At 35.4% G+C, this 27,204-nt stretch overlaps 1 protein-coding gene across 5 annotated transcripts in view; it reads right to left on the reverse strand.

Moving 5' to 3' along the window:
• Positions 1 to 27,204, reverse strand: part of CFAP299 (cilia and flagella associated protein 299) — a 631,144-nt gene that overhangs the window by 384,533 nt on the left and 219,407 nt on the right. For all 5 annotated transcript variants that reach the window (XM_047857288.1, XM_047857287.1, XM_047857289.1 and 2 more), the window contains one exon: positions 23,140 to 23,230. In XM_047857288.1, coding sequence (XP_047713244.1) covers positions 23,140 to 23,230 — 91 coding nt within the window. The remainder of the gene's footprint in view (positions 1 to 23,139; positions 23,231 to 27,204) is intronic.

Raw genomic sequence — 27,204 nt, forward strand, 5'->3', positions numbered from 1 at the left:
CAAAGAACTGAGCTACCTATCATTGAAAATATTTAAATTATTGAAACAGAGGCTGCATAGCCATCTGCCAGAAAAGCTGAAAAAGTTATTCCCAGTTGAAAGAGAAGCTGAACAAGATAAATTCCACTCTCTTCATTTCTAAGATGCTATGGCTCATGATGAAATCGGCATTAAAGGTATTTGTCCCTCTCTCCTTTCCATATTCACTCCCTTTCTCCCTCTCCCAACTCCAAAAAGATAATAATAGAAAATGAGATTTTTTTTATTTTCTCAATTCTATGCCATCCAGGTGAATCACACCAAGACCTGCAAGTATGACGGGAACCCTCGCCTGGGGCCAGGTATTGAATGCTAAGTATTTCATTCCCTGCCAACACTTCCCCCAAAGAGGAAAGTGTTTTGGAACTGGATGTTCTTCCTCCTCAAATATTTTTCCAAGAATCTTGGAGAACTCCGTCATCTCAGAAAACACACAGGAAAATATGTGCATAATTTCCCTTGCTAGATAATTTAACTATTTCATACCTGATCACAGATGCCAAAGTGGCGTGCAATTTCCTTTCAATGACACACCTTCATTGCTTAGGTCTATAGAACCCCCCGTAAACAACATCACTTTGTTGAATTTTATATTCATTTTGACATATTAGTTTCAAATACTTAAGAGATCATTTTATTTAATCACTCTTTTTCCCATCCAATAAGGTACAGAAAGCATTTGCATCAAAAAGTCACCTTTGTAATGGCTTATCAAGTAGCATCTATTGCCAAGCCACCCAGACATAATACCCAAAGAGTTCCTATATCATTTGATACAGATATTACTTCTCCTGTTATTCCTAAAAGTCTTTTAAAAATGGGAACATCTGCTTTACCAAAAATTCCATTAATAAATGAACAAAACTTTTTATATAGGTATATGCAAATTACATATATACATGAATATATTATGCTTATATCAGACATTAGATTCTTGGTAGTAAGCAGATAGTGACATAATTCTACTTTAAAAAATAAAGAACTGTAATTGTTGAGAATTAAAATGTATCTAGCATTATTAATAAAAGACATACAGGCATAGTTGAGCTTATTCATGGAGGAATAAAGGAAGGACAAGAGGAAACACTGCATCCAATAAGAAAATCAGTTTTATCAGCTAATCCATGGAGAAGCTCAGAACTCAGAAATTATAGTTACACACAAGTCAAGGAGTGAGAAGTGGGGTCGAGAAGGTCAAACAAAAATACACTCCACCTGCATGAACAGAATTATCAATAGCCCGACAGCCATGCCCCTTAAATGCCCAGAAAAAAGACTGAAGATCACGACCTAGAGAAACTGAACAAAACCCCTGGAGAGAATGCGAGCAGGCACTGGGTGTCACAAAACAAAGTATTCCACATTTAAGAAAGTCTCTGTCTAATGGCAAGTTTCCTGACCAATCATACATAGGTTAATGCAAAAGCTGTCAGAGCTCACAGTCAACTTTTAAGTTGCCCTTTTCTTAAATATGAATGAATAACCAAGGATCACTGGACATTTGAGGAAAATCTTGCAACAAATACATACAAGAAAAGATTTAGCCTGGAAGACACAGAAGTAATTTAGGAAACAGAAAATTAATGAGCAAAACAAAACAAAAAACTCTAGTCTCCTCAGAGATCACTTAAGAACAAATACTAGAGTGAAGGCACATCCGCTAACAGTGATATGTCTTTCAGCCTGTTCATCTCAAATGATAAGATCAGGACAGAAAAGGAATAAGAGGAATAGGTAATCAAAGTTAATAAATTAATCACAGACACTGAGGCAATTTTGGAAACTGAAAAATACCCCAAATACTTAAAAATGAACAAATTTTAGATAATTTATAGGTCAAATAATCAAAGGAGAAATCAGAAAGTAATTTGTACTGCATAAAAAATAAATAGCATGGAAATGAAAACGTGACATATCAAAATATCTTGTGGACTAAAACAGTGCTTAGAGGGCAGGGTATAGCATGAAAACACCCATGTTAGAAAATAAGTCTCAAATCAAAAACCTAAACTTTCATCTTAAGAAACTAGAAAAAGAAGATCAAGTTAAACCCAAGGTAAGCAGCAGAAAAGAAATAATAAAGAGCAAATATCAATGATATAAACAACAGAAAATCAATAAAGATCAATGAAGCTAATAGTTGGTTATATGAGAAAATCAATAAAAGTGATAACCGTAGGCCAGACAGCTCAGGAAAAAAGGAGAAAACAGAAGTCACTGGTATCAGGAAAGAAAGTGGATAGCAGTATTTCCCTTCAGACATTAAAATTATAAAGGGAATACTATGAATGACTTTATGCCAAGAAACATGACAAAATATGAGTAATAACACAAAATAGGCATTCAACAAAAGACAACTACCTTTATAATTGTAATTGTTAACACTGCAAAAGTTGGTTAAACATGAAGAGAAATAGAGATTTAAAAAAAAAAGAATGAAAGATAAACTGACCCTTCTGAGATTTTCTGCCCATCTCTCAAGATCTAAAGAAGAATATAAATGTATTTGGCCCTTATGCTAAATGAAGCAGTTATCCTTGCTATCCTGACTGCAATGAAGACATTGGTTCAAATCTAGTCCCTTCCCTTAAACATCTCTACTCAGGATGAGTAAAAATACAGACCCGTAATGGTCAGATATGTAGAACTGGTCCAATGAAAAGCACATACCAACATATTTACCGTTTGGGGAATTTTTTTTTTCATCTAAAGGAACACAACCTTGTGAAGACCCAGCTATAAAATATACCATTCCCCAGGGACTCAAGAGTAGGAGACAGGAATGGGAAAGTCCAACTCTGGTTCCTTTTAGCTATCACATCTAAACAGAATACTACTTCAAAAGCTTAGCTGTCAAGAGCATTGGATTAATTCATAGCATACTGGAGTTAAGGAGGAAAGGGGAAATCAACATGATTGCTAAATTTGTGTTGGTGACCCAAACCTTGCTGAGATCATACATACCAATGTCTTAAAGTTTGTTTGTAAAATTAATAGGAAAATCCTTTGAATATGATGCAGTACAATTTTCTCTTAATACTAAAAACATTAAATTACAATTGTTAGGTATTACAATTTTCTGCCAAGTTCACCATCACGTTCTGCAAATTAGATTTTGCCATAAGGCTCATAAATAAAGAGTAATGAACTACTCATAAAGAGTGATCACAAGTTGTATTCCTCTTATTGCTCTGAAGGTCAGCTCTGTTATTTATTATAGTACAGTCAACATCTCCTCTGACAGCTGATTTTCACTAGAATCTTCCTTATGAGGACCACTGTTAGTTTTAAGAAGTGAAACAATTTGTTGACAGAAGAGCTATTTAATTCATTCATTTCTAATAAGATATTGCATTTTATTAGAAAAAAGAATTTTTCTTTTTCATTGCTGTTTTGAATCATTCACAATTTGAAAGCCATTGTGTTTGTTAACATTAGGCAGCCAGAAGTTTTTAGTTTTTAAATTTATGCATTTGAAGAAAAAAATATTACTATCATGCTGCATCAAGGATCAAATACTTTCATGAATATACTTGGCTCTCACCACACATGCCCAAACCCAAAACAATCTATAAATGTTTCTACAGTTATCTAGGGAAGCAGATTTTACAATTTCATTAACATAAGACATTTCAAAAATAAAAGCCCTTACCATATCAGCACATACAATAATTTTACATTTTATTGGAGCCACTCTATTCTGATTTTCTCTTTCCAAAATTTGTAGCAATTTTTCAATAGTTCTTAGTTAACCTTTAAATTGCTGTGTGAAAACACGGTATATAGAAGTGGACTGAGAGGAGTGATAGCTTTCTTAGATGCCCACAGAGCATGAATGCATAGACTCCAACTTAACCAATGCTTTTTGTGGTTTCCTCTGGATGGATGGAACTGGAAGCTACTGTTCTCACAAAAGGATTCTGTGTTAGAGATAAACCTTACTAATTTTAAGATTGTAGTCAAGGTTCCTTGGCTGTAAACCAAAAATTGGACTGTAAGCAAAATGAAGAATTTTTGGAATGGTCCTGCAATATATCTCTCCCAGATTTATAATTTGTTTAATGTTTCTTTATTTCTGAGAGAGAGAGAGAGAGAGAGGAGAGAGAGAGAGAGAGAGAGACAGAGCGTGAGTGGGGGAGGGGCAGAGAGAGGGAGACACAGAATCTGAAGCAGGCTCCAGGCTCTGAGCTGTCAGCACAGAGTGGGGCTCTTACCCACTAACCGTGAGACCATGACTTGGGCCGAAGTCGAACGCTTAACCAGTTGAGCCACCCAGGTGCCTCTATCTCTCCCAGATTCAAAGGCAGTGTTGAATATTTCATACATAGGAGTAGATCAGGGACTTCAGCAGCTGTTGGTCATGAACCATGTCTTTAAAGGGGTTAGTGTCAATGATTCCTTGGCTCTCTAACTCACCATTTCTAATGTTCCTTCCCAATCAACAGAATCCAGTTGGCCTAGGATAAATCAGTTATCTGAGAGGACAGGAATAGGCAGGACACACATGGCCTCTAGAGGGCCTCTTCTGAATCTGAGTTCCATTCCCAGAGGAAAAAAGAATTCTAAGTTGCCACCCCAAGATTTGCCCTTTAGGCTACATTTTTTATTTACTCTTTATAAACATTTTACTTGACATAATAAATTCACTGGTAATTACTCATTTAATTTTTTTCCAAAAATAGTTCCCTGCTTCCATTTATGACTATGAAATACTTCATGCATAAAGAAAATTATAAAAGAGGCTAACACACCTAACACTTATTAACATAACTACCATAATTAATACTCAGGTATCCAACATCCAACTAGGCAGATTACTCAAATCTTTCTATTCTCCCATACTGGCACCATAATTTGTGTAGAAATAAGACACATAAGAGCCTATTTTCATTTCTACTTCCCCATTACCCTTCTAACCACCTCCTATCTTGCACAATGGAACGACTTTCCAAAATTCAGTGTGTATTATCCTTATGTAGTTTTAAAAAAAATTTTTTTTAATGCTTACTTATTTTTTTTTAATTTTTTTTTCAACGTTTATTTATTTTTGGGACAGAGAGAGACAGAGCATGAACGGGGGAGGGGCAGAGAGAGAGGGAGACACAGAATCGGAAACAGGCTCCAGGCTCTGAGCCATCAGCCCAGAGCCGGACGCGGGGCTCGAACTCCCGGACTGCGAGATCGTGACCTGGCTGAAGTCGGACGCTTAACCGACTGCGCCACCCAGGCGCCCCAACGCTTACTTATTTTTGAGAAAGAGAGGGAGAGAGAGACAGAGCGTGAGTCGGGGAGGGGTAGAGAGAGAAGGAGACACAGACTCTTAAGGAGGCTCTGGGCTCTGAGCTGTCAGCACAGAGCCCGACCCAAGGCTTGAACTCAGGAACTGTGAGATCATGACCTGTGTCTAAGTCACAGGTTTAACGCGTTTAACTGACTCAGCCACCCAGATGCCCCAATCCTCATATAGCTTTTATGATTAGAACATGAGATTATCTATAAAAAAAGACTGTCAGTTATTTTGTATGGTTTTTAAATTTTTAATTTTAAGTAATGACTTTTGTTGTTTACTGTATTCTAAAAATGTTCTAAGCACTTTGCCAGCAGTGGTTCCTTTAATTTTTGTCCATTTTACTAACTTGTTATTGTCACTAATCCAATGGGCAGATAAGGAAACTGAGATATAGAAAGGAACAGCACTTGTCAGTGACTGAGGGAGGGTCATCCTGCACATATCATTCAGAAACATGCCTTTTTTTCTTTTAACTTTACATGATGTTTTTAAGACAATCCACAGTGATATATAGAGTACACCTACTTTTCACATTGATTGCTGTGTAATGTCCCATTTTATAAATGGGCCACAACTTGTTCTCATGTCTATGAACACTTAGGTTCTTTTGCTATATTCTAAGTAATGCTACAATGCATGTGCTTGGAATTACCTTCTCATACATGATTGACAGTTTCTCACAGATACATATCTACTAGTTTAAAGATTATGTACATCTTTCTCTTTATCAGACCTTATTAAACTGGTCTCTGAACTCTGCCTAACAATGTATGAAATGTTGAATCACTGAACGTGATTTCTTACTTCTTCACATCCTCACCTTCATTTGGCAAGATCTGCCATTTTATTTTGTTTCTTATCTGTGTATGTAAAATATATAACTCACTTTAATTTTCATTTATCTGATTACGAGTACAGTAGAGCATGAATCGATTCATGTTCCTGTGCCATATTGTCTTAACAAGGGTAGCTTTTTAATATGTTATTATATGATAAGACTAGTTATCTATAACATTACTCCTATTTTTCAGTTTTCCCATTATTTTTAGAAAGCGTAGCATATTCATTTATTAAAGATAACTAATGGCCTTAATTATGAAATAATTTTTCTGTAATTAAGTCCTTTGCTTTGAGAATAGGACATAGCAATAATATACACATACATATATGTGGCAGGTACCATGACCAATAATAACATGTTGCTTTCCTTCTGCCACTCAGATGGACCATATTTCCCAGTCTTCCCAAATAAGTGTGACCATATGACTGAGTCCAGGACAGAGTACTGTAACCAGATTTCCAGTTCTGGCCTGTAAAGAATCTTCTGAATGATTCTTCTTTCTCTCTCCCTTGAGTGATTCTCAATATCCAGAGCATTTTCAGAAGCTAAGGAATAAAGATAATGGAGCTTATCTACAATACAGGTCCCTGAATAAGTACATGAAACAGAAAAAGCCCTACTGTGAGTTTAACATGGATAAGCAACTGAGCTAAAGTGAGAAAGCAATAAATTTTTATTATATTAGAGCATTAAGATGTTTTTTTTGTTTTCTTATGTAGCTCATTTTACCATAATTAATACTTCACGTATATATTATATATAATATATACAGGATTATATATATAATTATATATATAAAGAATTATAGATATACAGAGAATTATATATTAAAGAAGGATTATATGTATATATATACATATATATATACACATATATATATATTCATATAATCTTTTATCTGAAAACTCTGGAGCTAGAATTGTTTTAAAACTCAGAATATTTTTCTTTTAGCAAGGTAATATGGTAGGTATACATATACAAATCAACATTCCCAGGTAAGCCTAGGACAGCATCCAACAACCAAACACATTACTTTTTCTGCAATGAACCAAAGGGACAGCCACACTAAATGAGATAAAATCTATAAATAGTCTCATTTCAGATCAGGTTTCATTGCCAAATTACTCGGTTCCAAATTTTAAAAATTTCTTTGGTTTTCAGAACTTTAAGGATTTTAGATTGGTAGTCAAAAGGAATGTGGACTTAAACGTCACATAAACTTTATTGGAGCATTTGCTATGAGTAAATCAGCAGGACTTTTACCATTTTTGCCCTTATTTTTGTTTACAAAGAGGAGCAATGCATTCTTAGGTTATTCATACTTCTATTAATGTCTAAACAATCCTATTACATTTCATTATTAGACAAATAGCTAAAGTCATTTGTTTGCATAGAACTTTGGGAATTATAGCAACTCAATAATGTGACCAAGCAATTCATTTTTCAAATTTTAGAGACTTATGTCAATTTTATTCTTTTTTCTATTCCACAAGTGCCCAAAAGCATTTAGATAGACAAGTGCCATATGATTTCACTCATATGTGGAATTTAAGAAACAAAACAAATGGGTAAAGAGGGGAAAAAAGAAACAGAGAACAGCAAACCAAGAAACAGACTCTTAACTATAAAGAACAAACTGATGGTTACCAGAAGGGAGGTAGATGGGAGGATGGGTTAAATAGGTGATGAGGATTAAGGAGTGCACTTTTTGTGATGAGCACTAGGTGACGTATGGATGTGTTGAATCACTATGTTGTACGCCTGAAACTAATATTACAGTGCATGTTAACTAACTGGAATTTAAATTAAAACTTTGAAAAAAAGATTGCACTAACTTTGAAAATGCTCAGTGTTTAGAAAGTAGTAAACTATATTCCCACTCCTATGACCACAGCTTTAATATCCACAAACATGTCTTTCATGAATGCATTCTGACATGATGCTGGTTCTGAATCATAAGTAGATTCGCTGCCTTGATTCTGTCAGTCCAACAAAACAGCACCCATTACATATGGGAACATGTACTAGTGGGTATAAGATTTAAATGGAAAAGTTTATTATATATGCAAAATTTCTGGACCCAAAAACCATGTCTGCACTTATGATTATTTGTAAACGAAGAGGACTTTGCAGTAAAATACGTTTTATTTTAATTCAAATAGCTGTTCTCATTTTAGAAATGGGACACTAAAGAAGCAATTAAAGCTTCATATAAAAATGATTGATAAATTTAAATATCTTAAACAAAAATACTTTTTTTGCGTATATACAATTACATTATTGAAAGAGTAGCATTCTTTTCTTTCAAAAATGGCTAAAACTAACCTTTTGCATCTGCAGTGCATGTTGGCAGTGTCCCTCCCAGATCCCCTTTCCCAGGCTGGTGCACCCAGCTCCAGATGCTGCAGGTGTTAATGGCTAATGGTTCACACCTGCTCTCTCCTCAAAAAGAACTGCCCTTATCTGACCTGAGCCACTTTACTCCCTCCTTCCCCAACCCTTTCGGCAGCTGATGATTAATTGATAGACACAGGAAGGGGGAAGGAGAATGTATATATAGCACACTGCCCCTCTTGCCTCCAGGAAAAGCAAACTCTGAAACAATTCATGCGCTGGTGCTTCCTGTGTGATCAGAGTGAAGCTAGATTTCCACTGAAATCACATCTCTGCCCACTTTTGTCTTCTATACTATCATGCTTCCATCATGCCCTTAACGGGTTTCACGCGAGAGACCTTTCTCACTGAACTCCTTCCGCTAAAATCTGCATCTTAGGCTCTACTTCTAGGGAACCAGAAGTAACAAAACACATATTACAATTTATTTTTTACAGAATACATATTCCTTATATTTTATTAAACACCTACTAAGTATTAGTTTATTTGTGCCTTAAACATTATACAACTTTTTCTAGAAATATCTCAACTGTATGAAAATGATTGCCTCCATATTGTGGGTAGGAAAACTCAGGCTCTGTACAGTTGAAATAGTGTTTAGTGTTTAGAAAGTAATGGTTAGCCTGTAATAAGTGGGAAATCCAAGAATCAACCCAGATTAACAGGGCTCTATAACATCTGCTCTTTCCAAAATTTCTCACTATCTCTATATCATATTTTTTTTTTATCTAGGAACTAAAGAATTAAAGATCTATTCAACTATACTCTTTTCAGTAAAATGTAAGTTGATGTGCATTTTATTTTCCTAACACTGATGTCATTTGTTTAAAATGAAGGTACCATTGAATGAGTCATATAATTTCCATAAGGGTTTATTAATGGACAGGCATGGATTCAATTAAAAAGGAAATAAACATCTGTATAATACCTTCATTTTCTTGAAAGGGAACATTTTATAGAAGTTGGAAAATAGCAAGGAGGGAAAAGATCATGTCAGCACAATGTTACTGGTCATATACAACGCAATCTTATGTTTCATAGAGATTTCAACACAGGAAATGGGTATATTAGGAACTGCCTAATTCATAGGTTTTCCTTACCCATGTACAGTGGTTTCTTTGAATGACTCTGAAGGAAAAGTTGTAAGCAGTGCTTTTATACCAGCTTCAATAATGCATATTTCAAAGCCCAAACTAGTCAGCCATGTAACTGTTTACACAGTCAACATTCAGTGGGAAAATAAGTGTCAACAGGTTCCACTTTCTCAGCCCGGAACAGCATGTGACCTTTCATTACAATCCTCATGAGTCCCTGATTAGGAAGGGCATATTTTATTTTTGTTTTTTTTTCCATTCAATAAATTCAGGATTCTTAGTTTACTACCATCTGAAAAAGGATAACTCACCCCAACCCATCCCCACTCTGCCACTTAGCCACTTAAAAGAGTTACATAATCCCTATTACATTAGAAATAGTGTAGGGAGGGTCAATGTCTTTTCCATCTTTGTTTATGGCAAATGGCAAAGTGGTTTGCAGAGAGTAGAAAAGTAATAAAGTAGACTGTGGTTTCCTATAACATAAAACAAAATCCATTACATAAAGTATTTGTTTTAATATTCTGATTTCTATAATATCTTGCTAATGGCCACCAATCTTTAGATCTCTAACAAAATCTATATCTGATTGTCTTAAGGAAACCTTTCAACTATCTTTTCTTTTTTTTTTTAATTTTTTTTTTAACATTTATTTATTTTTGAGACAGAGAGAGACAGAGCATGAATGGGGGGAGGGCCAGAGAGAGAGGGAGACACAGAATCTGAAGCAGGCTCCAGGCTCTGAGCTGTCACCACAGAGCCCGATGCGGGGCTCGAACTCACGGACCGTGAGATCGTGACCTGAGCAAAGTCGGACGCCCAACCGACTGAGCCACCCAGGCGCCCCTCAACTATCTTTTGTAAAAAGAGATGCAAAACCATTCAGTACTTCCCTTGAAAACTATTACATGTTTTCTACAATTTCTTTTTTATTCACTATTGTAGCTCTAGCAACACTATAATTTTCTTTTACTGCAGAAATCACATTTGTTACATATTTGTCATGTATCATGTAGTGTGCCAATTTTCTTTTCTGAATTTTCTTTTCAATAATCAATATTATGATGAGGGTATTCTTTTACTCCCTATACTATAGAACAGGGTATTTGGCTTGGAAAACTTAGCACAGACCTTTTGTGATCTGTAATACTGGGTAAGCAATAAATCTAGACCTTGAATCTAGTTCCTATCCACCTCTAACTTGTATGCTCTTAACCACTCGAATACAGTAAATCTTCTAATGCTAGGATCACACTTGTCTCCCCATTAAAAATTATCAACTGCTCATGCCCTACTGAATCCCCCAAATAGAAACACAAGAATAGTACTCAACCCCCATTTCCTACATCAAAACAAGTAGCATGCTTTGCAGTTATCTCCAAAATTACTGAACTCCATCTTTATCCACTATTCATTCTGTCATTTCTTTATCCCAGCCTTTTATTATCTATTATCTAAAATGTTATAGTGGCCTTTCAGTCGGCCTCCCTTCTCTTATCTTGTTCCCCACTCCTACAAAGATATTTATTCCCACCTACTGCTGCCAGTGTATTCTTAAAATGCATGTCTGATCAAGTCAACCATTTGTCTAAATTCTTTGAGTGTTACTCATCATCTACGGAGCACTGTCTATGCTACTGAGCACAGCACAACAGAGCCCTTAGAGATGGCTGTTGCCTATCTCTTTGGCTTCCTGACCTTTTACCCCACATTAATTTGAGACATATTTACAAGGTAGAATTGACTGGGCTTGGTGACCAAGTGGATGTAAGATCTGAGGAGTAGAGGAGGAAAAGAAAATTAACTTCAATGCATACAAATGTAAGCATCTGAGGCATAGCGATGTGTAGATAAACACTGGAGTAGATTTTAGGAGGTCTTCTTTCTTCATATAGAAGACTATGAAACTATAGAAGACTATAGAAACTATCTTTCTTCAGATAGGTTAGTTATATACTTAACATTTCAACAACTTCTTTTGTCATAACAACTCAAACTCAATATACCCAAAAGCAGATCCATGATCTCTTTTTGCCCCATTCCTGATCTTTGAGTGCACCATATTTACCCATCCATCTCTCCAGCTGCAGAGGCCAGTTATCCATGTCCACGCCCTTTGTTTCAACCCTGGTCTTAATTATATCTTGTCACCACATCCTTTTCAATATTACCTTCTAAATATCTCTCAAATCAGTTCTCTTTGTCTTCCCTCTCATCTTCCTGATCCAAGCTATTATTTCATTTTTTCTAATCTGATCTTGCATGTATTGGCATGTATCTTGCATGTTTTATTCTCTCTATAGTTCATTCTCCATACAAAAATGTCCTAATTATTTTGTCTGAAAATCTGATATCATCTCCTGACCCATTTATATGCAATGAGAGATTTTTGTGTTTTTCCTTCATAGCACCTGTCACAGTTATAATTTTGATTTTTTTGTATGCTTACTTGATTATTGACTTTCTTTCCCAAGCAACTTTTAGTTTCATAAGGCACTTGAAATCCATTTGTTTCTCCAGAAGCTAGTATAATGCCTAGTATAGAATAGCTCTCACCATTTAATGAATAATTGAATAAATTAATTAATAGACGTACAGCAGTAGATCCATGGGGCTGGACGTATAGGATCTGGATGATTCCAAGGAAAAATGTGCATAGTGGAAAGGATGCAGCTTCAAGTAGAGTTATAAGGTAGTCAGCCCAAGAAAGAGAATGAAATCAAAAGTCAGAAGAAAGTAAGAAAACTAAAAGATAATTATATCATAGATACCAAAATAGGAGATAAACGTACTGATAAACTATGTAAAGAAATCTCAGAGTAATCTAGAAGGAAATAGAAAACTATTGTCTCACACTGAGCCATTTTACTTCTTTATTCCAATTTCCACCTAGTATTTCCTTCACACAATCATCACATTTTGACCATTAAAATTTTCTTTAGTCTCTATCATAGACATGAAATGTTCTCAAGATATTACATCTTCACTCAAGCAACCTCTATAATTTTACCATTTCTGTAAAGGTATTTTTGGAGATTTCAAGGGAAAAAAGAACACTCTTAATCCCAGCTTCATTTAAATATTTAACTTATTTAACATTTTCACTGATTTTTCTAAGAAAATGATTTCTCAGAAATCATTGTGTGAATATTTCACATGAATATCTCACGTATTCACACAATACGCTTAGTTATCTGATTTTTTTTAAGTTTTTATTTAAATTCCACTTGGTTAACATACAGTGTAATATTAGTTTCAGGTGTACAATATAGTGACTCTACACTTCCACACAATATCCAGTGCTCATCACAGCAAATGCACTCCTTAAGCCACATCACCTTTTTAACCCATACCCCCTACCCACCTCCCTTCTCATAACCATCAGTTTATTCTCTATAGTTAAGAATCTTTTTCATGGTTTGCTTCTCTCTTTCTCTTTTTCCCCCCTTTGCTCTTTTGTCTCTTAAATAGCACATACGAGTGAAACTATATGTTACCTGTCTTTCTCTGACTTATTTCCCTTAGTGTAATACTTTCTAGCTCCATCCATATCATTGCAGATGACAAGATTTCATTCTTTTTTATTACTAACTAATATTCCATAATATGTATTTTTTCCATAATAATATTCCAATATGTGTATATATATACATATATACATGTATATGTATATCTTCTTTATCCATTCATCAATTGATGAGCATGTGGGCTATTTCCATAATTGGACTATTGTAGATAATGCTGCTATAAACATCAGGGTTCATGTATCTCTTTGAATTACTACTTTTGTATTCTTTGGATAAATACCTAGTAGTACAATTGCTGGATTGTAGGGTAGGTCTATTTTTAACTTTTTGAGGAAACTGCATGCTGTTTTCCAGAATGGCTGCATCAGTTTGCATTCCTACCAACAGTGCAAGAGGGTTGCTCTTTCTCCACATCCTTGCCAACACCTGTTGTTTCTTATGTCATTGATTTTAGCTATTTTGACAAGTGAGAAATGATATCTCATTGTAGTTTTGATTTTATTTCCCTTATGATAAGTGATATTGAGCATATTTTCATGTGTCTATTGGCCATCTATATGTCTTCTTTGGAAAAATGTCTATTCATGTCCTCTGCCCATTGTTTAACTAGATTATTCATTTTGGGGGAGTTGCATTTTATAGATTCTTTATATATATTGGATACTAACCTTTTTTTAAAAAAAGAGAGAAAAAGTGCACAAGTTGGGGAGAAGACAGAGGGGGAGGGAGAAATAATCATAGGCAGGCTCCACACTCAGCATGGAGCCTGACACGGGTTTCTATCCCAGGACCCTGGGATCATGACCTAAGCCAAAATCAAGAGATGGACACTCAACTGACTGAGACACCCAGGCTCCCCTGACTACTAACCCTTTATCAGATATATCATTTGCAAACATTCTCTTCCATTCTGTAGGTTGTCTTTTAGTTTTGTTGATTGTTTCCTTCACTGTGCAGAAGTTTTTTTTTTGTTTTGTTTTGTTTTTTTTTTTATGTAGTTCCAATATTTTATATTCGCTTTTGTTGCCCTTGCCTCAGGAAACATATCTAGAAAGAAGGTACTAAAGCTGATGTCAAAGAAGTAACCACTTTCTCTTCCAGGATTTTTATGGTTTCAGGTCTCACATATAGGTCTTTAATCCATTTTGAGTTTATTTTTGTGTATGCTGTAAGAAAGTGATCCAGTTTCATTCTTCTGCATGTAGCTGTCCAGTTTTCCCAACACCATTTGTTGAAGAGACTGTTGTTTTCCCATTGGATATTCTTTCCTGCTTTGTCGAAGATTATTGACCAAATAGTGGTAGGTTCATTTCTGGGTTCTCTTTTCTCTTCCATTGATCTATGTGTCTGTTTTTGTGCCAGTACCATACTGTCTTGATGACTACAGCTTTGTAATACCGCTTGAACTCTGGAATTGTGATGTTTCCAGCTTTGATTTCTTTTTCAGGATTGCTTTGGCTATTCGAGGTCTTTTGTGGTACCATACAATTTTAGGATTGTTTGTTCTAGCTGTGTGAAAAATGCTGGTGGCATTTTGATAGGGATTGCGTTAAACGTATAGATTACTTTGGGTAGTGTAGACATTTTAACAATATTTGTTCTTCCAATATATGAGTATGGAATGTCTTTCCATTTTTTGTGTCATTTTCAATTTATTTCATTAGTGTTTTACAGTTTTCAGAATAGAGGTCTTTCATCTCCTTAGTTTATTCCTAGGCATCTTATTGTTTTTGGTGCAACTGTAAATGGTATTGATTCCTTAATTTTTCTTTCTGCTGCTTCATTATTGGTGTATAGAAATGCAACAGATTTCTGTACATTGATTTTTGTATCCTGCAGTTTTGCTGAATTCGTTTATCAGTTACAGAAGTTTTTTGGTGGAGCCTTTCAGGTTTTCTGTATATAGTATCATGCCATAGAAGGAACATACCTCAACATAATAAAAGCCATATATGAAAAATCTCACACCTAATATCACCCTAAATGGGGAAAAACTGAGAGCTTTTCCTCCATGGTCAGGAACAAGCCAGGGATGTCCACTCTTACCACTTTTATTTAACATGGTACTGGAAGTTCTAGCCACAGAACTAAGACAACAAAAATAAATAAAAGGCATCCAAATTGACAAGGAAGAAGTAAAACTCTCACTATTTGCAGATGACATGATACTGTATACAGAAAACCTGAAAGACCACCAAAAATCCATAAATTTATGTCCATCTACACATCAGTGTGATTTGCCTCAGAGTTTCTGGATATCTAGAACCAAACTTACTTAGTTTTTTTTCCAAGCATTTATCATAAACATGTACTTAATGAATGCCTCACTGTGGTGGTAGTGTTAAAAACTTCATTAGCATAAGCAATTAGAAAATTACACTTTCTCAGGAAGCAATAAATCTCCTTATAAATGAGAAAGAAATGGTTAATTATTTTAGTTTTTAAAGAATTTTTAAATCTTTAATATAAGAATCATGAGGTAGAAACATTTTCATACATGCATGGAACACATTAAAAATAAATTTAGGGGCATCTGGGTAGCTCAGTCAGTTAAGCATCCAACTTTTGATCTTGGGTCAGGTCATGATCTTACAGTTCATGAGATTGAGCCCCACATCAGTCTCTGGGCTGACAGAGCAGAGCCTACTTAGGATTTTCTCTCTCCCTCTCTCTCTGCCCCTCCCCACCTCAAAATAAATAAACTTCAAAAATTTAATTTAATTTAATTTAAGCTAAATTAAATTAGTTATTTTAGTAGGAAAACATTGTATCTGTCATATGAAGCACTACATACTTAATAAAAATCCTTTTAACATTTTGTATATGAATTGTACATAAGTCTCAATGTTTTGTCTAATCTAAAACAAGAGTATTTGTGGGCAAATGTAAGGAAAGGATGTGTGTGTTTTTGTATAAAGTATTTATATATATATATATATATGCATATTCACAAATTATACATACACTTATATGCAGTATATGCTACATATGAAATTCAGAGACATTCATAATATTGATTATTGAATTAAATCAAGTAATCTTCAGATTAATACAAGCTTTACTTAAAAATGATTTATCTAAACAATATTTAAGTCCATAGCATCTGACCCACTGATTCACTGAAATCTTTATTTATTGTTTTACATGTTTATTCATTCTTAAAGAGAGGGAAAAGGAGAGAGTGAACACACAAGAGCAGGGGAGAGGCAGAGAGAGAGGGAGAGAAAATCCCAAGCAGGGTCCGCACTGTCAGCATGGAGCCCAACGTGGGACTCAATCTCATGAACCATGAGATCAAGACCTGAGCCAAAATCAAGAGTCAGGCACTTAACTGACTGAGCCAACCAGTTGCCCCTCCACTGAAATCTTTAAAGGAATTCTATTTCCAAGAATTTGTATTCTTTTAGTAACAGTTATACAAACTTTTAATTGTCATAAAACGCTGTTCCTTCCCAGGTCATAAAGCTAAGACTACATGTCTATGCAGTAGGTCTGTAGAAATGGTACGAGTGTATATAATAAGCAAGTAATCCTATAACTTTAGCATTCAAAGTATTAGGGTGGAGGCCCACTGGGAAGTGGGGACAGAGAAGAATGACATTTCCCCAAGCTCTAGGTTCTATAGCAGAGTAAGTTCAAGGCCTAAATGGAGAAAACTAGTAAATCAATTTTGCAATTAGTTGACCAGAGAGAGAAAGAGAACACCCAGAACAAGGTTCAATTACACCAAATAGCATTTGAAACCTGGGATCACCCAACTTAACAATAAAATAAAAAGTTGTGAGTGTGGGAAAGTAAATCCAATCTTTTTCTAATTTCCTAGATGCATTTAACAAAAATTACCTAAGAAAATTGCTATGGAATTAGCCCTTCAAGCCTTATTAGGCCATGCAGATCAATTATGTCAGTTCTAAAACTATATCATAATTTTTCCAGCGTGTACTTTCATTAAAATGAAACAAAAAGAGTAGCAAGTGAGCCTCTGGGTTGAAATTCTCCATTTATTTTGTACTCACTATGTAGAGAAATACTAATGCTTAGGAAATAGTCATGTCCCTTGGAGAGTTCAGACCTCATAAAATTCACATATAATTTCTGCTGACAGCAAATTAATATAGATTCAAATCTCATGAATATTGTATACTTTATAGGACTACTTTTTAAAAAGCATATCCATTTACTAAATGGCTTTTAAATAAGCTTGTGGTCGTCATAATTAGCTTTGTCTAAAACATGTTGTATTCTCTTATAGTTTTCTATAAACCCATTTGGAGTCTGCTTTAAGCCTAGAATAGGAAATAGAAAATTAAGCCTTAAATGCCACTCTTGATATAATGATATGTATTCTGCTGATTACAATAATACCACAAATTCAAAGGCCCAAATAAATGACCATGTTATTTTCGTGTCAGCAAACTATGAGTCTGATAAGATTCCAATTTCAAAATCAGTGACCACCCATCCAACATACAATGTTAACTCTTTAGCATACTCAATAAAAGTTAAGTCTGAGGCCTTCTCTAGGGAAAAGACAAATCCATAATGACGTAATTAAAGATCATTCAGAGCAATGATGCAGAAAAAATAGATACACTCATAGCAGAGCTGTCTCATCTTCCCAAACTCAAATTCACCAACCAACTTAGCTGGTGTGCCTATAGATCTTTCTTCCCTCCTGCTATAACTTTACAAATGGCTTCTGCCCCTCTCAAAGACAAACCCTTCCCTAGTGTTCTGGACCTGATCTTCCTTTTAAGGACTTCTTTTCATCAATCATTTCCTTTTTCTCCTACACCATCAATACCCCTCTCTCTACTGGATCATTCCTATTAACATAAAACATGGGTTAATATTATCCATCTAAAATTAAAACACAACAAAACAAACTACTTGGACTCCAAGCCTTATCCAGTGACAGTGCAAAAATCAATAAAACAGTTGTTTCTCCCTGTATTACACACTTTTTTCTTTTTTCTACCTACTCCAATGAGACATTTACCCATTCCCATCACTGAAACAGCCCTTGCCAATGTAACCATGATATTTACCTAGCCAAAAACAATGTCAAACTATTTATCATTTGTTGTGGGTTGAATCATGCCCCCCAGGTGTCCAAAAAAGATATGTTGAAGGTTTAACCCTTGGTACTTATGAATGTGACCTTATTTGGAAATAAGGTCTTTGTATGTATAATAAAATTAAGATTAGATCATATTCAATTAGGGAGGAGGATCCAATATGATCGGTGTTTTTATGAAAACAGAAGACAGAAACACAGGTGCAGAAGGAGAATTGTGTGATAATGGAGGCATAGATTAGAGTGATAGGTCTACAAACCAAAGAACACCAGTGATTTCCAGAAACACCAGTAGTTAAGGGAAAGGCATAGAAGAGATTCTCCCCTAGATCTTTGGAGAGAACTTGGTTCTGCCAACATCTTCATTTCAGACTTCTGTGAAATAAGACTTTCTGTGAGAAAATAAGTTTCTGTTGTGTTCAACCCCCCAGTTTGTAGTAACTTGTTACAACAGCCAGGGAAAACTTAGGCATCATCTTATTTGACCTCTCGGCAGCATCTGACATGGTGAGCATTCTTTCCTTTAAAATTGCTCCTTCTGGCACAAAAACAGACACATAGACCAATGGAATAGAATAGAAACCCCAGAACTAGACCCACAAACGTATGGCCAACTCATCTTTGACAAAGCAGGAAAGAACATCCAATGGAAAAAAGACAGCCTCTTTAACAAATGGTGCTGGGAGAACTGGACAGCAACATGCAGAAGGTTGAAACTAGACCACTTTCTCACGCCATTCACAAAAATAAACTCAAAATGGATAAAGGACCTAAATGTGAGACAGGAAACCATCAAAACCTTAGAGGAGAAAGCAGGAAAAGACCTCTCTGACCTCAGCCGTAGCAATCTCTTACTCGACACATCCCCAAAGGCAAGGGAATTAAAAGCAAAAGTGAATTACTGGAACCTTATGAAGATAAAAAGCTTCTGCACAGCAAAGGAAACAACCAACAAAACTAAAAGGCAACCAACGGAATGGGAAAAGATATTTGCAAATGACATATCGGACAAAGGGCTAGTATCCAAAATCTATAAAGAGCTCACCAAACTCCACACCCGAAAAACAACCCAGTGAAGAAATGGGCAGAAAACATGAATAGACACTTCTCTAAAGAAGACATCCGGATGGCCAACAGGCACATGAAAAGATGTTCAGCGTCTCTCCTTATCAGGGAAATACAAATCAAAACCACACTCAGGTATCACCTCACGCCAGTCAGAGTGGCCAAAATGAACAAATCAGGAGTCTATAGATGCTGGAGAGGATGTGGAGAAACGGGAACCCTCTTGCACTGTTGGTGGGAATGCAAATTGGTGCAGCCGCTCTGGAAAGCAGTGTGGAGGTTCCTCAGAAAATTAAAAATAGACCTACCCTATGACCCAGCAATAGCACTGCTAGGAATTTATCCAAGGGATACAGGAGTACTGATGCATAGGGCCACTTGCACCCTAATGTTCATAGCAGCACTCTCAACAATAGCCAAATTATGGAAAGAGCCTAAATGTCCATCAACTGATGAATGGATAAAGAAATTGTGGTTTATATACACAATGGAATATTATGTGGCAATGAGAAAAAATGAAATATGGCCTTTTGTAGCAACGTGGATGGAACTGGAGAGTGTGATGCTAAGTGAAATAAGCCATACAGAGAAAGACAGATACCATATGTTTTCACTCTTATGTGGATCCTGAGAAACTTAACAGGAACCCATGTGGGAGGGGAAGGAAAAAAAAAAAGAGGTTAGAATGGGAGAGAGCCAAAGCATAAGAGACTGTTAAAAACTGAGAACAAACTGAGGGTTGATGGGGGGTGGGAGGGAGGAGAGGGTGGGTGATGGGTATTGAGGAGGGCACCTTTTGGGATGAGCACTGGGTGTTGTATGGAAACCAATTTGTCAATAAATTTCATAAAAAAAAAAAGAGAAACAACACTAAAAATAATAATAATAATAATAAAATTGCTTCTTCTCCCATGTTTGTAGCATTGCTCCCACTTGACTTTTCTTCTACTTTTCTCCTACTTGCTACTTCTCAGTATTGTTTGCTGGCTCTTTCACACATTCCAGATCTCTAAATGTTGGGGTTTCATAAAGATCACTGGACTTCACTTTTCTTTACCTCCGCCTAGTAAATATCTGCAAGTCCATGACTTTCCATACCATTTAGGTATAGGTATCTTTCAGATTTATATTCTAGCCAAGACTTCTCCTCTAAGTTCTAAATCCCTATATGTAAAAGACCAATCAACTTCTCCACTTGAGTACCTAAGAGGCATTACAAAATTAACACTGCCAGCACGGCACAATTTCATTATTGATTCTGGAAACCAGCATTCCTCAAGAGTTCTCCTGCCACAGTGAGTAGCAACATCATCTACCTCTTGTTCAAGCCAAAAACGTAGTAGTCATCTTGCTTTCCTTTCTTTAATATTCTACATCAAACACATCAACGAGTCCTTTCTGTTCTGCCACCAAAACACAGACAGGATTCACTAACTTCCCTTTATCTCTAATAGTACCACCTTGTAAGAGTTTCACCTCTTGCTGGTTGATTACAAAAGCTCCCTATCTTACCTCCTTGCCTCTGTGCTAGGCCTCCTTCGCACATTTTCCACCCCACACAGCAGCAGTGAGATCAATCTTTCTAAAGTGTAAACCAGATTAGGGTTATTTCTTTAAGTTGCCTATCAACTTTCTAGTTCAAAAATAGAAGAATATAAAAATTAAAATTAAAGAACAAAATCAAAATTCCTTAAAACCTGTATTTTCTGGCTGTGACTTCCACTCTGGCCTCATCTGTCTCTACAATCCCTTTCAATAAATATATTCCAGCCATTCTGGTCTTCTTACCGTCTTTGAATATGTCACAATTGCTATTATCTCAGGAACCTTTAATATGCTGTACCTTTTTCTTGGGCTATCTCTCCCTCTCAAATCATTATCTGTTTGGGGTGTCTCTCCCTTCAAATTCTGTGGCTATCTTCTTCACTTCATTCAAGTCCAACAGATGTCACCTCCTCAAAGTGATTTTCCTATATACTGTAGCTAAAGCAACCAACTACTCTCTACTCAATATCTTTTTATTCAATTTTATTATTTATGTTTTCCATAGTACCTATTCAGAGCTGAAATTAATTGTGCCACTTTTATTTTGCTTACTTATTTTCTATCTCCTTCTCTCAACTATAAACCCTTTAAGGTCATGGATTCTGCAGTACCTCAGTGTCCCAGGGACTAGAACAGTTCCAGGCATGAGCAGGTGCACAAGAAAATGTATTGAGTGACTGGCAAATGGATGGGAGGTGGGTAAGAAAATACATAAGTGTATCGTTTAGGAGGCTATGATAGCAATTTACTTAAAATAGAATGGTAGTTTGAATCAAAGTAAATGATAGTTGAGAGGGTGAAAAGTGAAGTGACTTGATTTATATTTAGGAGAAATTAGTGGTTCGTTCAACATGAGTGAGAGAGAGAGTAGGGAATCCATAGTGACTGACATGCTTCTATCTGGGTAAATGAGCAGATAAGTCTGCACTCATTATTAAAGGAAATTGCAATAGGAGAGAAAGACTTAAAAAAGATATTTTTGAGAGGAAGTATGCCACTTTGGTTAAAAATGTGGGTTTTGGGTCTCTAAAGCTATTTGTGTTTGTTGGTCTAATATCTAACCATGGCCATTTTTTTCAACCTTATGGAATCAAATTTCCACCCTTACTATAGATGGAATTTTTCTTGTCAAATATATATATATATTTGATATATATATATATCTGTATGGATGTTTTTTTAATCCCTGTCTTGTTTGATCACTAATGATCATTTGTTCCTTCTTGTAAGTCCTTATGATGGATTCCTGTGCCATCACATTCTTTTGCCTTTATTCCCATCTTTTTAGCTGCTCTTTCTATTTAGAGTCAGGTAAATTTCAAACTTTTCTGTTGTAATTTACAAGGCCTATCAGAGTTTACTCTTTATCCATATTTCCAACTTCACCTCTTATCAACTCCTCCAAGAATCTCCCTAATTTCAAGTCCAGGTTAATTCTATTCAATTGGCTGACCAAAATATGATCTTTTCTCTCTCTAAAGTATAGTGAGGATTTTGTCCGCATGTAAAATTTTCAAGGGCCCTGACAGTGAGAAAAATTCCAACTACTTTTTGAGAAAACTTTAGTAAAATAGACCTCCTTATACACATATTTTTCTGTTGCTATAAATTTTTCATCACACTACTTCTGAGGATTTTTCTGTAAGTCACATTTGCCTTTTTTCATCCTTGACTTGGAACATTTTAAGACCTACAGAAGACTGATATTACTAGTATTATATTAACAAAAGGTGAAAGTAAATATGTATTCCAAAAATATTAACACTTTTACATATATTATCTAGCATACATTTTAATATAGTAATAATATATTATCCATGGTGATTAAAAATTATGCTTCTCCATCATGTGGTTTGTATCACATCTCCAAATGTAGGACTACAAGGCAGACTACAGGACTATCTTCTGAAGGCAGTATGAAATCAGGTAGGCATAGGGCAAAACTTGGGGGACAGTAGATGATGTGACTTGGTAGAGCATACCAGGAGGCTGAGCTAGAGCAGGAATTTTCAGCATAAGACCAGCACAAAGAGTCATGCATTTTCTCTACAATAGATGTGTGGGATTCTATTTTTTATTCACCATTTGGGTACTTCCACAGTTGTAAGTGGGAATAAATTTTTTTTTCTATATAAATTGTATAATATATAAAACAAAGAGCCTTATTATATCCCTCATGAATTACTTCTCAGGGAAGATATTAAAATGTATATTATTGACACCAACTGTGCCTTTAAAGTATACATTTTTAGGATGTAGGTACTCACGCTCACTTTTCCATTGTGATTGTCTTCTTCTCTCACTGCCAGAGCCTTCAGAAAATTATCTTGCAGGTCTTTACCAGCACTTGTTAATGTCCTGCAAAATGCAGGTCTTCAGTTATAATATATTAGAAAACAAATATATTAAAGGCACTCAGGGACCAACAACCGCACTTCTCTATTCCAAGTGACAATTCCTTATAACACAAAAACTATACACACAATCATTATAAATCATACACAATTATTATAATTTACTATATTCCTCGATATAATTTTATACAGTTATAGAATCTTTACAAATAATTGGAGTCAAGTGCGTAAATAATATATATGTCTATATCAATACTCAAGCCAGAAACAGTTAATTTCATTTACATGCCCATTTTATTCTTTTTATCATACCATGCAAATTCAGTGTATTTATACCTCTCACTACCCACAATAATTTTAGATTGCCTACAATTTACATATAATTTATTTACTTAATATAAGAAAATTAGAACACTAGAAACCTAATCCAATTCCCTTATTGGGATAAAGCATTAATCTTAGCTCTATGAGGACATAAACAAAGCAAAAAAAAAAAAAAGGAAACTAAGTTGAGTTATCTTTGTCAGATAAAAAGAAACAGGGGTGCCTCTGGCTCAGTTAGTGGAACATACATCTCTTGATCTCAGGATTGTGAATTCAATCCCCACATTGGGTGTAAAGATGACTTAAAAAAAATAAAATATTTAAAAAAAAGAATTCAAGAGAAGTAATAAAATGAGTAAGCTGGGATGTAATATACAACACGGTATAACTATATTAACTATAATTAATAATACTGTATTGTATATTTGGAAGTTGATAAGAGTAGATCTTAGAAGTTTTCACCACACAAAAAAAGAATTTATAACTATGTGTGGCAATGGATGTTAACTAGACTTACTGGGGTGATCATTTATATACACATATATACATATATTGAATCATTATGTTGTACATCTGAAACTAATATTATATGTCAATTTTGTCTTGATAAAATAAATTTTAAGAATTCAGGAAAGAAATGGCTATTCCTGGAACACTTTTTTTTTTAAATATTGATGATATCAGGGCACCTGGGTGGCTCAGTCGGTTAAGCATCTGACCCTTGATTTCGGCTCAGGTCAAGATCTCATGGTCATGAGATCAAGCCCTGTGTCAGGCTCCACGCTGAGTGGAGCCTGCTTAAGATTCTCTCTCTCCCTCTCTCCCTTCCCTCTTCACTTGTGCCTCAAGCTTGACCAATGCCATTTCACCTCATGAGATTGTATGCCATAAACAGAGAGACACAAGAATAAAAATCAGTTGGGGTTATAGTGTCTGTTTTTAATTCCTACTACACAGCTACTACATTCCTACTACATTCAGCCTTTTCTTCCTATCCATGATAATAGGTATCGGTACTCCTCCAATAAATTCATTTTTTTGTTTAGTTCATTAGAATTAGTTTCTATTGGGGCGCCTGAGTGACTCAGTCGGTTAAGCGTCTGCCTCTTATTTTCGTCTCAGGTCATAATCTCATGGTTGTGAATTCAAGCCCTACATCAGGTTCTGTGCTGACAGCATGGAGCCTGCTTCACATTCTCTCTCTCCTTCTCTCTCTGCCCCTCCCCTGCTCACTCTGTCTCTCTTTCAAAAATAAATACATAAAGTTAAAAAAAATAAGAATCATTGATATATATCATTGATCAATTATATAAATGATATAAGGTTTTGGTTGTGAGCAACCAAAACCAACTATCTTAATTAGACAGCCATGGTATTCCAATTAAGATAAGCTATTCAATTAAGATACTCTAGAGTCTTAAAGGTTTCCACATAGTAAGTCTCCCCACACCTCCCACCCCAAACACACCTCGTTTTGTTGTAAATCCTCGGATTATTACAGATAAATTATAGTCAAATTTGATTACCAACCTCAATCCCACAACAACCAAGGTAACATATCATTATCCATTTTGCATGCTTCCTTTAAATTTATCTTCTATAGTTTATGTATACACTTGTATAATCATGAAAACATACATAATATCATTTGGTGAGTTGTTCAATTTATTATATATTTTGCACTTATTGTTTTATTCCTATTGTTGTTATTGTTCCTGGGAACAGATGCTTATGAGAGTGCCGAGGAAGATCAAAATTATTCCCAGGTATATCAGACATGAAAAGCTGGGAGAATAGTTTTTAGGTACTATCTGTTAATGAGAAAAGAACTCCTGATATTCTGCCAGGCCTGGCTCTCTTGTTAATGACTGAGGTTTTTAACAGACATCTAGGCCAGACAGGAAAAAGAAATAGTAAGAAGTAGAATTCTTGCTGCCCCTGGGCACTCACTATAACAAACACTGACCTCCCTTTTCCATAAAAATTAAGCCCTAGCTTTTAGCTGGTCATGAAGCTTCCTGGAATAAAGACTGCATTTCCTAGCTCCTCTTGAAGCTAGGTAGGTCTGTATGGCTAACTTTTGCACAATGGATTCCAAATGAAAATTATATAAAACTTCTTAGAGGAGGGAAGGTACACTTTCTCCTGTAGCTGGAGAGCAATATAATGACTGTTGCTTGCTCCAGCTGCTATCTTGACTTAAATTGGAGGCCACCATTATGGAGAAACAAGAGAAAGAAGCAGCGACCCTGACACCCAGGAGCATCAGTCAGCCTAGATGGGTAATATCTCCACTGCTGAAATATGAGACTGAATTTACATTTTGTTTCAGATACTGTTTGGGGGGGGGGGGGTTCTATTATTTTTCACTAAACTTAATCCAAAATAATATATTCACCACATGAAATTTGCTCACCCTTCTGAAGAAAGATGCTGTGGAATTGGCCTGGTGATCAAATTGGACTTTAACCTTATTTGCAACAGTCTAAAGATTTCCCAGGGGACTGTATTATTATGTAATTAAATTATTTTTTAAATAGTCAGAAAGTTAAGTCTTTTAAATGGAAGCATGAGGTAATGACAATTAAGCTGATATGTAAGATGGGACATCAGTCTTTAATTCCCACTCACCAACTGATTAGTCCAAGTCACCACATTTTTCTGAACCTAGGTTTCATAATGGACTAAATAATCGCTAAGCCTCTAAGCACCTCTAAAACTTGTGATTTAAAATGATCATACTTGGGGCACCTGGGTGGCTCAGTTGGTTGAGTGTTCCACTTTGGCTTAGGTCAGGATCTCACGGGGAATCAGGAGTTTAAACCCTGCATCAGGCTGTCTGCTGTCAGCGCAGAGCCCGCTTCAGATCCTCTGTCTCCCTCTCTCTGCCCCTCCCCTGATTGCACTCTTTCTGTTTCTGTCTCCAAAATAAACATTTAAAATAAATAAATAAATAAGATGATCATACTCTATCATCAGTTAGCATATATCATTAATTTGCAATTAGTCTAAAAGTGACTATTCTACTGACATTATATTAAGATCATGCTGCTCCTCTTTTTTTTTTAAAGTCTTACATACATAGACTCGTATCATTTCCTATAACCTCTATGAGAAATATAAAAGTATTTTTGTTACATAAACTGGGAACAGAAAGGATAAGATCTAAAGCTCCTAAGCTATATGCACCAGAGTAAAAACGTTATATAAATAATCGATTATTATACCATGCTACATCTGAGAACCGGAAACTTCTCAGCAAGGGGAATTATTGAGCAAGAAAGTTAATGCAGTGTGTGGTAAGGAATCCTTACATCTTTAACCTGCATTACTCTTACTTAACTAGATTTATTTAACAGTCAGTGACCTGAGACAACTTGCTTAAGTAAATATTACAAAAGGAGTCACTTCCTCAAGAAGTGAAGTAGGTCTGTTACAAAATATTAGGGTTATAAGTTTTATAAAGGCAAATACTCCATCTTTGTCATTTACACTCCACTATACTTTGAAAATGGATTAAAAGATCTATAGATGATTTAATTTTTTACCAGCCATGTTTAATCATTAGCTAATGAATTTTATATAATCACACAAGAGTGAATCTAAATATATTCTTAATCCTCAACAATTAGGCTACTGTTTTTATGATTTAGT

This window comes from Prionailurus viverrinus, chromosome B1, assembly GCF_022837055.1.
Source record: "Prionailurus viverrinus isolate Anna chromosome B1, UM_Priviv_1.0, whole genome shotgun sequence".
In the NCBI taxonomy this organism is placed as follows: domain Eukaryota; kingdom Metazoa; phylum Chordata; class Mammalia; order Carnivora; family Felidae; genus Prionailurus; species Prionailurus viverrinus.